Below are 13,289 nucleotides of genomic sequence, written 5' to 3' on the forward strand. Positions count from 1 at the left end.
GGCAGGGGGTTGGGGTGCAGGAGGGGGTCTGGGCTGGGGGTGCAGGCTCTGGGGTGTGACTAGGGATGAGAGGTTTGGAGTGTAGCAGGGGCTCCGGGTTTGGGGAGGGGGCTCAGGGCTGGGGCAAAGGGTTGGGGTATGGGAGGGGGTCAGGGCTATGGGTGCAGGCTCTGGGATGGGGCCGGGGATGAGGGGTTTGGGGTACAGGGAGGGGTTCCGGGTTTGGGCGCAGGCTTAGGGCTGAAGCAGTTTTGCCTTTTGAAATACGTACTTTCTGGGTGAAATTCTTGGTTTCTGTAAATTGGCCTGGCTTCCGTGAAGCCAATGGAACTACACTTATTTACACCAGTGGAGGGTCTGGCTCATTGTTTGTCTTGAGTCAGAAATTAACTGCGAGGCTTACAACTCTGCCTATCTGTCTAGGATAAGAGTCAGGTTCTCACAATATTGCAGCTCTCCAAAGCCAGTTCTATGGCCATTTTTAAAAAATGTTTACTCTTGCTGTGATTTTATATTGGTACCTGGAACCTGTACCCTGGGGTAAAGCACATGTATGGAATGTTTTTTACAAAGACTGCAATCAAGACCTGCCTTTGGTAAACCAGTGCTTTGCTTTGATGAGTTAAATGTGGTCATCTTCCCATAATACGCAATTGGAGGTAAATATTCAGCTGCAGATCCAGCAGTTTCCATTGCACCAGTCTCCTTCCTCTAGGGACGGCCTTATTAGGAGTAAACTAGATTTGTGCAAATACCTGAAAGAGCAAGCTCCTTGACTAATCCTGTGTTAGAAGGCACATGCCAGGAACCTATGGTGTTGTACCACATGAACAAGGGCACGGGCACACACTTACACAGAAGACATCAGCTGAACAATTATCTGTAGACTTGTGGGTCCAATCCTAGTGAAGTCACAAGGAGCATTTCCATTGCATTCAATAGGAGTTGGATCAGTTAGTCTTGTTAGTTTGGTGCACAAACACATGTTTCAGTCTCCGATTTTCCACAGAGCTTGCGTGCACAGAGTTTTGTGCACCTGTACCCAAGCACCCACCACCACTATTAGTTTGAACTCTCCTACGATTCTATTACACTTAATCCACATTTTCAGCAACAACTAGGTGTGGACACAATGCAAGGTTATCCCCCACTTAAATTTGTAGTGCTTGTCTTTTGAGTTAGATTCACAGCTTCCTTGTTTACTCATGAAGCTATTACACGATTGTTGGTTGCATTGCTTTTAAAGTATTAATGGCTTAAAGGACTGGGCAGCACAATTCTTACAGCTCTTTGCTGAAGGATTCAATGGAAAACATACTTCTATCTGTCAAACAATGGGCTTTCCCAAGCAAGAAATGAAAATGGCATAGGTTTCGCTTCTACCAGAACGACAAAAAGATCCTTTAAATCCCCAAGTCTCTTCGTGTTATGAAGGGACACTTCAGGAATAAGAGAAGGTGACAGTATGAGTTACTTTGTAAATCCAGTTCCGTCAGCCTCCCACCTGAACACATTCAGTTTCCTTGTTTTCTTGGCAAGGGATGGAACAAAAGAGCTCTGTTTAAATATACCTACAGGTAAAATTTGATTTGTTCAGCTCCTCCTTTTTAAATTTTCAGTTCAGCTCTTATTAATGAGATCCTGTCATAACAGGGAGATAAAACAGATCTCTTTCCTTCATGAAGATCAAAGGTGCCCTTAAAACTGAAATAATGGTTTGTTCTTCTGGAATCTTTAGCAAATGGTTTGCAAAAAAATAGTGAAATGGTGTTATGCCCTAATTTTTCTCAGCACTTTCTCCTTAAGAAGAACATGGAACCAGATCCTCAGCTGGTGTAAATACCAATTTATACCAGCTGCATAATACCAATTCGTACCAGCTGCATATCTGGCTCATAGCAGTAGCATTTATAGATTATATTATCCTTTGACCATCTTTTCCACAACTTCATGCAGCACTAGTGGAAGCCATGGTCAAAATATCTGTTTTGTGTCTACCTAGGGCTTTTTATTTATTAATTTATTTGGAACACATTGTACATAATGTATGAAAATCTCAATGAGACGAAGACTTCTGAGAGAGGCCTGGCACAGAGAAGTGTTATTTTGCCTTGAATTGTACAGTTATTATGCTGTATGTTCAGGCTGAGTTATCTATAAGGTGATTCATCTGATAGAAAGTTGGGACTTCTGTGAGATGTGGGTAGTACATAGGTCTTGTGCTGGCCCTCAGCATTGGACTGAGTATCACCCAGAGAGCGCGGCTGCTACTGTGATGAGGCTATAGCAAAATGACAGACAAAAATCGGGGGAGGGAGTTCAAATGCAAAGGGAAAGAAAGAAAAATGGAAAGCATCAGGCTCTGGGACCAAAGAGAGCCCATTCAGGTCCATTTAGCTACTGAGCTGGTTCTCTGGCTTGACTTTCTCCTTGGCCACTCTGTGCTTTAAAATGGTGTGTTTGCCCAAAACGGCTTGAGATTCTGTGCAGCAATGATGACTGAAGCAATTAAACCCTTCTTGTGCTAGGGCTGCATTTGCAACCTGGGACACACTCTATGAAGAGATGGCTGGCTAAATGAAAGGCACTGTAAGATGTAAAGGACAATCATAGATGCTATTTTGTTGGTCATATGTCATTGTGGGCATTTATAGGCACTGAAGGGACTGAAGAACCCTGTGTAATATTGCCCAAGCTTTCCCTTTATGGGCATTAATTCTTTAGATAACTCTGCGAGCCATTACTTTAATACAAACAATACCGTTTGAAAAATGTTAGTTATCTATAGGATTTTTATCAAGTAGCATCACACAGTACATTCTGTAGCTGCTACCAAAAAAAGCACCGATTCTGCAAGCTAATCCATGTAGGTGGACTCCTGTGTCCATATGGGTGGGTATAAGGGATCAGCATCCTGCTGGATCAGGGCCCATGTCTGCAATTAAGATACACAAAGAAAAATCTTTGCAAGGAGCCAGTGGACTGGGTAACAATTTTTGAATATGTTTGTGTGTCAGTCGTCACTATGTTTGTACGTATCCATGTGTGTCGTCAGCATGTCAGAGTATGTGCTGATGGGCACGTATTGGCATGAGGACGAGTGTGCCTAGGTGGGAATGTGTGCTGTCATGCGTACATGCGGCAGGATGGGTGAATAACTCGGTGTTCTTTCAAATTAATTCCCTGAAAAGTAGCAGCAAACAGAAGCATGAGGAGTGATATGTGCTGATTGACATTTGTTTGCTAATGTCCGTTTACATGGCTCTTGCCCGAGACAAAAGAGCCAAATGACTGGGTGTTGCTAACATTTCGGATCCCTCTCTCTTTCTACCTAGGCGGGCTGAACTTGTGGGCCGACCGCGCTCCTGGCATTCAACCAAATTCATAGAGAACCAACCCGATCCCAGCATGATGCAAATATCTCAGGGCACGATTGGCACTCCTTGGCATCAGTCCTACCATTCCAGGTGAGGGCCATGTCGTCTTGGCCATGTATTGTAAAACTCAGAGGAATACAGCAGAGTTGTTTTTGTTTAGTGTATCATTCCAAGAAAAGAAAACTCTCTACTCATCCAGAAAAAGTAGCCTTCCTCTCTGAGCAATAAAATCAGTCATCCCTGCTGGACTGCCTGTCTATTGCAACCTACTTCGGTGCATTCGAACAGATCCTGCCAGTCCTTACCCAGCCTTTACACAAGCAAAACTCCCATTGACTTAAATGGTAATTTTATGTGTGTAAGGACATACAGTTCAGTGAAGTCAGTTGAAAGACACCCAGTGATTTCATTAGGCTTTGGGTCAAGCACTAGATAAGTATTGCAGTATTTGGCTGCTATGATTATTATCATTATTTTTCTATGTAGCGCCTGTCTGCACTTAACATACACGTAGTAAGACCAATCCACAAGGCTTCTAAGCTGAGGCCCTGAGCCAACAGTGTGCTCCAATGATCCCTAGGGCATCAGTGACTTCAGTGGGGCTCCGTGCTGGCTTGAGGATCTGCCTCTGTGGCGCTCACTGCAGGATCAGGGCCTAAATATGGAACAAAGACAAAGGAATGGGACACAATGTGTCAGGGCAATACGATCATTTGCCCCTAATATGAACAGGCAAGATTTTCAAAAGTGCTCATCATCCACAGTTGGGACTGGATTTTTACAAACTTCAGCTTCTACGTGGCATCCAAATGAAGCGGCCAGCTGCATTTTGTTTATGGGAACTGTTGGTGATGAACTTCCTTAAAAATCTGGACCTGTATTCCAACCATCTCAGTAGGGTCTTAGTCAAATCTCAGCATCGCACCAAGAGCTCGATGACAACTCTAGGCAGGGCCCTAGCCAAGTCCTACTGTACTTCTGTGATATAACAACTCAAGACCTAGAGCTAGTCTTGAAAACTGGTTCCTGCAGAGATTAAACACTGTGTTCCCTGCTCTGCTCTGACTGGGCAACTCCTTTAAACCCATGCTAGGCAGAACACTTTTAAAAATGTGTTTAGCTAGCCCTGAGTTTTTATCGATAGTAGGATCTGAGAGAGACACTCCCAGAGCCTTCAAGACCTCACAAACATTCTCCACCCTGTTCCTTTCCCCAGCGAAGGAAAAAAAAGTAGAACAATTAGCAAGTAAAAAGAAATAAGAAAAGGACCCAGGCAGCATGGAAACATCACCCATCGGTGTAACAAGCAGCTTTCATGAGCAGTCATTATAGCCAAAGGTATTACATCACTGATGGCCCTCCCAGGGTGAGAAGTTCAGTGATGGATTTCCTGATGTTGCCAGTTCCTTTCTGCAGGGGTCAGAGTTATAATTATGTGTGTGTGTTTCCCTCCTAAGTCAGTATGGTGGGTTACCAGTCTGAGAAGACTAAGCCTGGGATCCTAGTTCTGTTAAAAGAATATGGTATCCGACCCTTCCAGCCATTATTTAAGCTGCAAACTTGAACAAATGCCATGATCCCAGCCTGTGTATGTGTGTGTGTGTGTGGGGGGGGGTTCTCTTTTCAAAGTCTGTACAGATGTATCTCTGACTGTGCTAAGAAGATCCAGAAGACATTTGTCAGTAAGTGCCATGGGCAGTCTGGGGAGAGATGTACAAAATTCTACCCTCTTCATTTCCCCTTGAAAGGCAGATGGGCTTCAGAAGGAGGGCATTCTCCGCACAGCCTCTGTGCAAACCCTCTGGGCAACTTAAACGCTGGCACAGCAAATGTCAGCCAAGAAGCAGCTCCAAAGAGCCTGTGGGGTGGGGCAGGGGAAGACAAACTAGGATTACAAAAAACGAGTTACAGTAGAAATGCTTGTTCCCCTCTGCTCAAATCATCCTGTTAGTAGCCCATTCATCTGAGAGCGAGGGGCTTTGCATCACAGCTGCTGCATTTCCGGCAGAGAACTCCAGCCTGGATTCCCTGCTGCCAGGGATGCTTTTTCCTCCAGGTGTTTTTAATGAGGAACACCAGTGGCATCTAGTGGTCAGTTTGCCAGCTCCACACATCGACTTCCCTGGGTGGGATGCCGGGGCCCTGGCTGAGAGTCTGGCTGTTGGGGTCTGAAACCCATAGGCCACTGTTCATTAAAAAAAGAAAAAACTAAAATAAAATGTGAAAGCAGATCAGCAGCTGACACTGGACATGAACAACATGGCTGTTTTGAGGTTTCATTGACGTTGTTCCCCTCCATGTCCGTATATGTGTCTCTGTGCCCTTCCTGCACATATTTTATCCTTTGCTTTACAGGCGGACTCCTTCTCGCTGCCTTTCCTTAAGGCTATCCACCCATCTCTCTTTCTCTTTGCACAGCTTAACTCCTTCAGTCCAGCTGTGCATGGGGAGGTTACAGTCCGAATGTGTTTTGAGAAGTACCATGGACTCTTTAGTGGCTACAGATTAGCCTAGGGGCTGCTTTACCTTACACCAGCTGCCTCAGAGGACCTGGTAACTTGATGTTCAGAGCTACTGAGAATCCCCAACTCCCATGAGCTACAATGGCTGTGATGGGGCTCCTTGTGTAGGGGAATGAGGGTATCATTTTACATTGCTCCCAAGCAACTCCTTCTGGCTATTGCTCATAGTGGCATTTAAACGGCTACAGCGTGAGCTGTGTCCCGAGGGAGAGTTGCATAGGACAGAGGGAGAGGAAAAGTAGTGCCTCAAATTACCCTCTTCAGCCCCAGAAACACTTGATGGAGTGAACCAGCGGTTGTGAGCCTAGAAAATCCCTCCCAACAATTTAAAACCTCCTCACCTTCCCCCTTAATGTGAACAAACACATTCTGAAACATAAGTGTGTCTGGAACAAGAGCAGCTACCTCCCTCCCAGGAACTACTTGAATAGTCTTCTTTATGGACAGACTTCCAGTGACCACATCAGAGGTTCCTCCACCAACTTATATCTGACCTAGCTAATGCTCTGCAGATCCCTTAATGGGGAACGCCCTTGCCTGCTAAACTACATCTGCGGTGGGGCTGTAAAGACTTCCTGGGGCCTTATCAAAACACTACTGTAATTTCCTTCCCACACAGACATCCACACACACATGCCCCCTGTCTCCTTTCTGTCTTGTCTGTTTAGTTTTCTCACAGCAAACAAAATTTCACTGCTACAGTTGAGTTTCCAGGAAGACTGCCAGGGTGTAGCCTTCAACTCCATAAAAAGAAAAAAAGGGAGAGATTCAATTCCTCCCCTCAAGAAGCTGTTCCTACTCCCTTGCTCTTTCCCTCTCTGGCATCTGCGTTTATTTTTATTTTTTAAATGCTTTGGATGGGTTTGATGGGTGCGGCAGATCTTCCCTGGCTCCAAAGTTTGCACCGTGCTTCCGCCTTTATTCCCTGTCCTCCCCCCCCGCCAGTGATAAATAGGAGACATGTGTTGCAATGTCAAGCAATTTCTCTTAGTAAACCAAGATGACTGCAGACAGCAAACAGAGTCAGGCCCAAATATGGGTTTTCGTCTGTTCTTCTAAAAACTAAACATCTTGCCTCTGAGCTCGTTTATAAGCCAAAGCATGTCTCTCTCGCTAACAGTCTATTTTTCCCTTCTCTCTCTCTCTCCTCTAGTTCCTCGACGAGTGATCTCTCTGGCTATGACCATGGCTATCTGAGGAGAAGCCCTGACCAGTACAGCTCGTGGGGTAGCATGGAGACCTTGGACCAATCTCCTTCTGGATATCACCCTGGCCACCTTTCGCCAGCCAAGTCCACCAACGGCATCGACCAGCTTGCCCAACTCCACAGCAAGAGGGACTCCGCCTACAGCTCCTTCTCCACTAACTCCAGCATCCCCGAGTGCCCAGCACCTTCCTTCTGCAAGGAGCGCTCCTTCTCCATGGACAACGTGCACTCCCGAGGCAGCCCACAGGAAGGGATGAGGCAGGCTGACATCAGGTATGTCAAGACGGTCTACGACGCCCAGCGAGGGGTCTCTGAGGAGTACGAAGTGAACTCCTCCGCGCTGCGTCCAAGCGGCGAGGGGCGGACGCAGACAGAAGGCCATGGCTACAGCAGGCTGCATGGTCACAGCCGATACAGCGGAGTCCCCTTCTGGGGCCAGCAAAGGAGGAGCTCTTCCGACAGTGAGGGTCAGCACCCGAAGGGGCCCCCCATGCCACCAACTCGCAGTGACAGCTATGCGGCAATAAGGCACCACGAGAGGCCCAGCTCCTGGTCCAGCCTTGATCAAAATAGACCGTGTCGAGCTCAGCCGAAAGGGGCCTGGCCTCCATCATCTGGCACTGCCTCCCTGGGGCAGGGACAGCTGCTGAAACCCATGTTTGTGGAAGGGCAGCTGCATACCGTGGTGGAGAAGAGCCCTGAGAGCAGCCCCACAGTGAAACCGAAGCAGAGCTATTCCCAGGCAGCACAGCCGGGACAGCCTTTGCTTCCTACTGGCGTCTACCCTGTACCTTCCCCCGAACCACACTTTGCCCAGGTGCCCCAGCCTTCGGCAAGCAATAATGGGATGCTTTATCCAGCTCTGGCCAAAGAGAGTGGATATGCTCCACCTCTTCCAGCCTCGTATGAGAAGGCCTCGGTCTGCAGGCATTCTGGCGTCGATGAGAATGGAAACCAAAGTGTTACAAGCAGATCGGCCGTCTTCTATCGGCCGGACCACGGGCCACCGGCTGCAGAGAAAAAGCAGGAAGCAAAATTCGCTCAGTACAAACCTCACAGTACATCAGGCCCTGACGTCCATTCAACCCCTTCCCAAAAGGACAAGTCAGGCTCCCTTTATGTGGCATCACATGGCATCCGAGAGAGCACAAGCAACACCCCGCACTCCAACCACAATTCACAGCAACTGCAGGCCCGCTCGAGGGATGCCAATGAAAGCAAAGCTCTATATCAGCCCAAGGAGTACTGGGCGGCTGAGTTGCAGGAGGACAAAAATGCTAATCTACAGAAAAGTGAGAGAGACCCCACCAGCCAGAATCAGTGGTGTTACGGTAAAGGCAAGCAGCTTGGCTTTTCATCCTTGCAGAACAGCCTAGAGAGCACCAGAAGGCAAAATAGTTTGGAGCTAAAGGAGACGCAACAATGTGAGGGCTATTCTGATGCCAAACTGTCTTTCACAAATCGCAATAATAAAGCAGAGAAGGATCGAAGAGAGCAAGGGTGTGGCCAATGGAACAATTTGGACAGACAAGCCTTCAGACGGCATGAGGATGACGTCACCAGCATGGCCCCATTCCACAATGCAGAGCCAAAGTACGAGGAGCCCTCTTCTCTGCTGCACCCAAAGGCCTCCGATTTCAGCAGGAGCTGGCTAAGCTCCAGCAGCACCCAAAGCATCCAGCCTGGGAAACTGGAATCCAGCAAATCCCACTGTTCTGTGCTGGAGAAGGTCAGCAAGATCGAGCAGCGCGAGCAAGGCAGTCAAAGGCCCCAGAGCATAGGTGTGCCCAGCTTTGGACATAATTATGGGCCAAATAGGCCAAGCCAATCATCCGGCGCTAGGTGCTCTCTTAACAGCACGGAGGACGTACGAAACAAGACAAACTCCCAAGAGCATGGCCAGCCATCCGGTGAACCGTGCAGGCTACCCAGCACGACTGGCTGTGAGACGCCGCCCTGTGTGCAGCCGGTGAGCAGGAACGGGAGTGCGAAGCCTGAGGCCGTTGACTGGCATCCTGTGGAGCAGCAGATGGTGGCAGCAGCAAATCAGGCGCAACAGAGTGAGTACTATGGTCTGACAAGGAGCAAAAGCACGTTCCAGCTGATGTGCGAGCCAGAGAAGGAAATCCTGTGGAGGGATAACGTCCAAGACGCTCCTGGAACACAGCTGGACACCTCGTTCAGCAGAAACTACAGAAACAGCATTAAAGACGCTCAGTCCAAGGTCCTACGAGCCACATCGTTCAGGCGCAAAGACCTCGACATCGGCCCACCCTTTGGGAGCAAACCCAAGAGGAGTGCACAGAGGCCGGCCTCAGCCCACGTTGGGATGAGGACCACCACAACATCCCCTCACATCCCCAAGGAGAGGCACAGCGTCACTCCTACGCAGAACAGTGTCCCTCTCCTGGAGTACACTGAGAAGGAGAGCCACGCTAGGCTGTCACAGCCCATGTCCCGCATTGGGGGCAGGAAGCGGCTGACAGCCGAGCAGAAGAAGAGGTCCTACTCCGAGCCAGAGAAAATAAATGAAGTGGGTGTCTCAGACCACGAGCCCTCGCCCTTCTCCTTCCAGAAGAAAGGCCTCCATTTCATCTTCCCAGAAAACACTGTGGCTGACCGGCGCAAGATCTTTGAGCGAGAGAACAAAGCTCGCTCCACCATCAATCTCTCCAAGCCGGAGCTGAAGCAGCTCCAACAGAACGCACTCGCGGACTACATCGAACGCAAAACGGGGAAGCGGCCTTCTCACGATGCTGGGGTCCTGAGAGAGCACTCACAAAGCTCCTACCTGCAAGCCAGTGGCCTGGACAGCCAGAGCCTCTCCTCTGCCTCCAGCATGAATTCTCTCCAGGATCAGAAGCTTTACCGCCGGAGACAGTCACTAGAGCAGGTATCTAGAACAGGCCGGGTCTCCTGTACCCTTCCCCCGGGGCTGACGGGCTGCTTTGATCTCAATGGGTTTGAGCAAAAGAAAGGGCACCCGGATGGAAGCAGCAGTTCCTTTGCAAGCCAGTTTAAAATGGACAGACGCCGAGATTATAGAGCCAAACCGGAGCTTCTGAAAAGCACTCAGGCAGGTCAGCATGGCTCACATGACCAACTGCTCTACAGGATGGAAGAGCAGGTCTTTGAAAAGGCCTCATTGCCTGGGAAATCTGGGAAATCTGTATCTGCAGAAGACTTGCTCGATAGATCTGATATCCAGTCAGTCACGGTGCATGTGCGCTCCAGGTCGTCTCCCACAGCCGACAAGAAACACCGGGTAAGTACACTGTCTAACTGATATTCGCAGGCAAGAAGTCTCTGTGGGCTGTGGGTGTTATGATGCTAGCCTGACATTCAGTTATCCATACACACAATGTGGTTAAATGTGTACTGCGATATAGATCATATGGTCTGTTTAAATTATCCTGGTGCAGTTTGAAATGCCGGCTGGCTGGATAGCACACGCCTTCTGTATTTCTCTTCCCCTGTTTTGTTAACACTAGGGAGATTTGCTCGGGGAAAGGATGTTTGTGTAAATGCTTTTAAGAGTACATCTGCTCCTGCTGCATATTCCTCGTCTGAAATCCTAGGTCTAGAGGCTTGGCTGCAGCTCAGAAACACGGCACACAACTCTGAAAAGGAGTGTACAAAGGTGTCCTTAAGCTCCCCCAATCCTGGAGCTGCAGTGCAGCAGGCCATTTCCCTGGCATAAATTAGAGCAGGCTAGGGGCACCAATGACCCCCAAAGGCCATTACAACAGCTGGGGTGCAGGGAAGCCCAACCATGCGCCCCTTTTCCCCAGCCATGCCCTCACTGCTGCCTGCAGGGAGGGGTATGCCTTAGGAGCCATTAAATTACCTCCACAACCCTGGAGGATCCCCCTGCTGTCCAAATGCGGAGGAGAAACCAGGCCAATATTTTCTACATCCAGTTGGTTGTTGTGAAAATCATGATGCTGTCACAAGTGGGTGGGAGGGTTGAGTGACTCTAGTGGCAACAAATGAAGCAAGTAAACTTCAGAGATAGCAAGATCCTGGGCCAGCTCCTCAGCTGGTGTAAATCAGTATAACTCCATTGACATCACGGCAATGAGTGGAGCTGGGCTGATTCGCCCCATCGTTTTCATATAGGGTCCCTTCTTTGGAAAGAGAGAGAGCGGGAGATGGAGCAAAAACACAGCATGAAAGCTCGATAGGCAGAATTCTTTCTAAAAATGTTTCCTAGCTGCCCATGTAGGCCCGGGGTTTACGGTATAGCTCCACTCAACAAGAACATCTACATCTGGAACCGCTGCCACTGTAAAAAAATTATCCAGTTGCGATATTCTAGTGTTTAGTAGAATAAATTAAATAAGGATTGAATAAGCTAGTAAATGGAGTGCTCTGCTGAATAAGAGCCCCTCTGAAATGCACCAAGAATGGGAGCCTGTCCTTCCTAAACCCATTGTACACTTCGCTTTAAATCTCCCACCTTGAAATGCATCAGTCCTTTCGCTGCTTTCTAAATGGAGAGCATAAAAACCAGCACCTAAATATCAAATGGCTAAAACACCTTACCTAGCTAGTGCTCACATCCCATCGTTTTTTCCCCACTCTGGACGATGGACCCATCTACATAACATTACTACAACTGCTGTCAATTGTGAAACATTTCATATTCAATAAGAGGACATATCCTTAAGAAAAAGTTATTGTGAAAGCCAAGAAGCAAAGCCCATTCTGACTCCTGGTGCATTTCAGAGCAGGAACAAAAATAACCAGGATTCCAGATGAGAAAGTACAGATAGAAAATATCCCCCCCCACCCCCAAGGTACTTTACGATGGCAGTCTGGAAACCAGACTGTTTCCAGTTGGTTCCAAGCTCCTGTTTACCAAGCCTGTTGTCTCTGTCAGAGGCACAAATTGTGAGCATCCTGAGACCTTTTATTATTATTTTCCCTGTTGGCTTGTTTTTGCTTTTTTCCCCATGCATGCATTAGTGAGATTGAAGGTGCCAAATGGTGTGAACTGAGGAACTGACGCTGGGAAGAAGATAACAACTGTGCAGATACTCTAACGGACCCCAGTTCAGGAAATCACTTAAGCACGTGCTTAAATCCAGCAATAAGGGTAACCCTTTCAAAAGTGTCCTAAATGATTTAGGACCCAAAGTCCTACTTTTCAAAAGTGCTTTAGGCTTTTGACTTTTGAAAATAGGACTTAGGGCCCTAAAGCAATTAGGCACTATTGAAAATTTTACTCTTAGACCCTGATTCAGGAAAGCATCTTTATGTTTAACTTCAAGCACATAGTTAAAACTCCACTAGGACTTAAGTTATGCCTCTGTTTTCATGAATAGGGATGTTGTTCAGAATTGGGGCTAGAGTCCACAGTACAGAACCAAAAATGTTAAAGTGTGTGTGAAGAGGGGAATACGTAGGTGTTTTTTTTTAACCAGCTCAGCTCCTCTGTGGAAAACATTCATTCCCATTTTATAAGCAGACTTAGCTCATTGTATGCTATTCAGGGCTTTGCTTACGGTATATGCTGTTCTCTTCATGCTGAATATGAATCCCAGCACAGTGTCACTGTAGGAATTTGTTTAAAGATGTGAGGAAATCGATAGCCGTGTGGAATTATTAGCCCTCAGTCTGTAGAGCACAGTCTCTGTCTTCCTCTCTCTGCTCTTTTGACTTGTCTCAGCCCACCTATCTTTCAGCTCCCCAACTTCTAAATCAAGATCAGCAGAAACCCTACCCCTCCCATGCTCAACAATGGAAAGAGAGCAAACAAAACCTGGGAAAAATTGGAATGAAGGGCCCTACACTGAAAACCTCATCAGAAAAGTTAGGGAGGAAAGATTGAGTCTTGAAATGAATGCTCAGCATTTACCATCCTGTCAGGTAATAGACTTAAATCCTATGGGGGAAGCAGTCGGAACCAGATTTCCAAAAGAACTCGGGGCCAGATTTTTCAGTGTTCAACACTGGTTTTGCAAATGTCCACAGCACCCAGCAACTCCCATGGAGACAAGTGACTAGCCTTTCAAAAGAGCAGAGCAGTCAACCTGCTGAGGCCCTTTGAAATGCAGCCATTTATTTTGGGGTCTAAATGGGAGTCTTTGAAGATCTGGCTGTGGGCGCATGATCAGAAATGGGCTCCGAAAGGACGGAGAGACTCGTTACAGTACAGCAGTGGTGATGAGCTGGCTATGG

The 13,289-nt window shown here is 47.7% G+C and overlaps 1 protein-coding gene across 1 annotated transcript in view; it reads left to right on the top strand.

Moving 5' to 3' along the window:
- The window catches only part of SHROOM3 (shroom family member 3), a 165,426-nt gene that overhangs the window by 133,312 nt on the left and 18,825 nt on the right, over nt 1-13,289 (top strand). The window contains exons 4-5 of the mRNA XM_077814751.1: nt 3,336-3,467; nt 7,053-10,371. Of these exons, the coding sequence (XP_077670877.1) occupies nt 3,336-3,467; nt 7,053-10,371 (3,451 nt within the window). The remainder of the gene's footprint in view (nt 1-3,335; nt 3,468-7,052; nt 10,372-13,289) is intronic.

This window comes from Eretmochelys imbricata, chromosome 4 (assembly GCF_965152235.1).
Source record: "Eretmochelys imbricata isolate rEreImb1 chromosome 4, rEreImb1.hap1, whole genome shotgun sequence".
NCBI classification, from domain to species: Eukaryota; Metazoa; Chordata; order Testudines; family Cheloniidae; genus Eretmochelys; species Eretmochelys imbricata.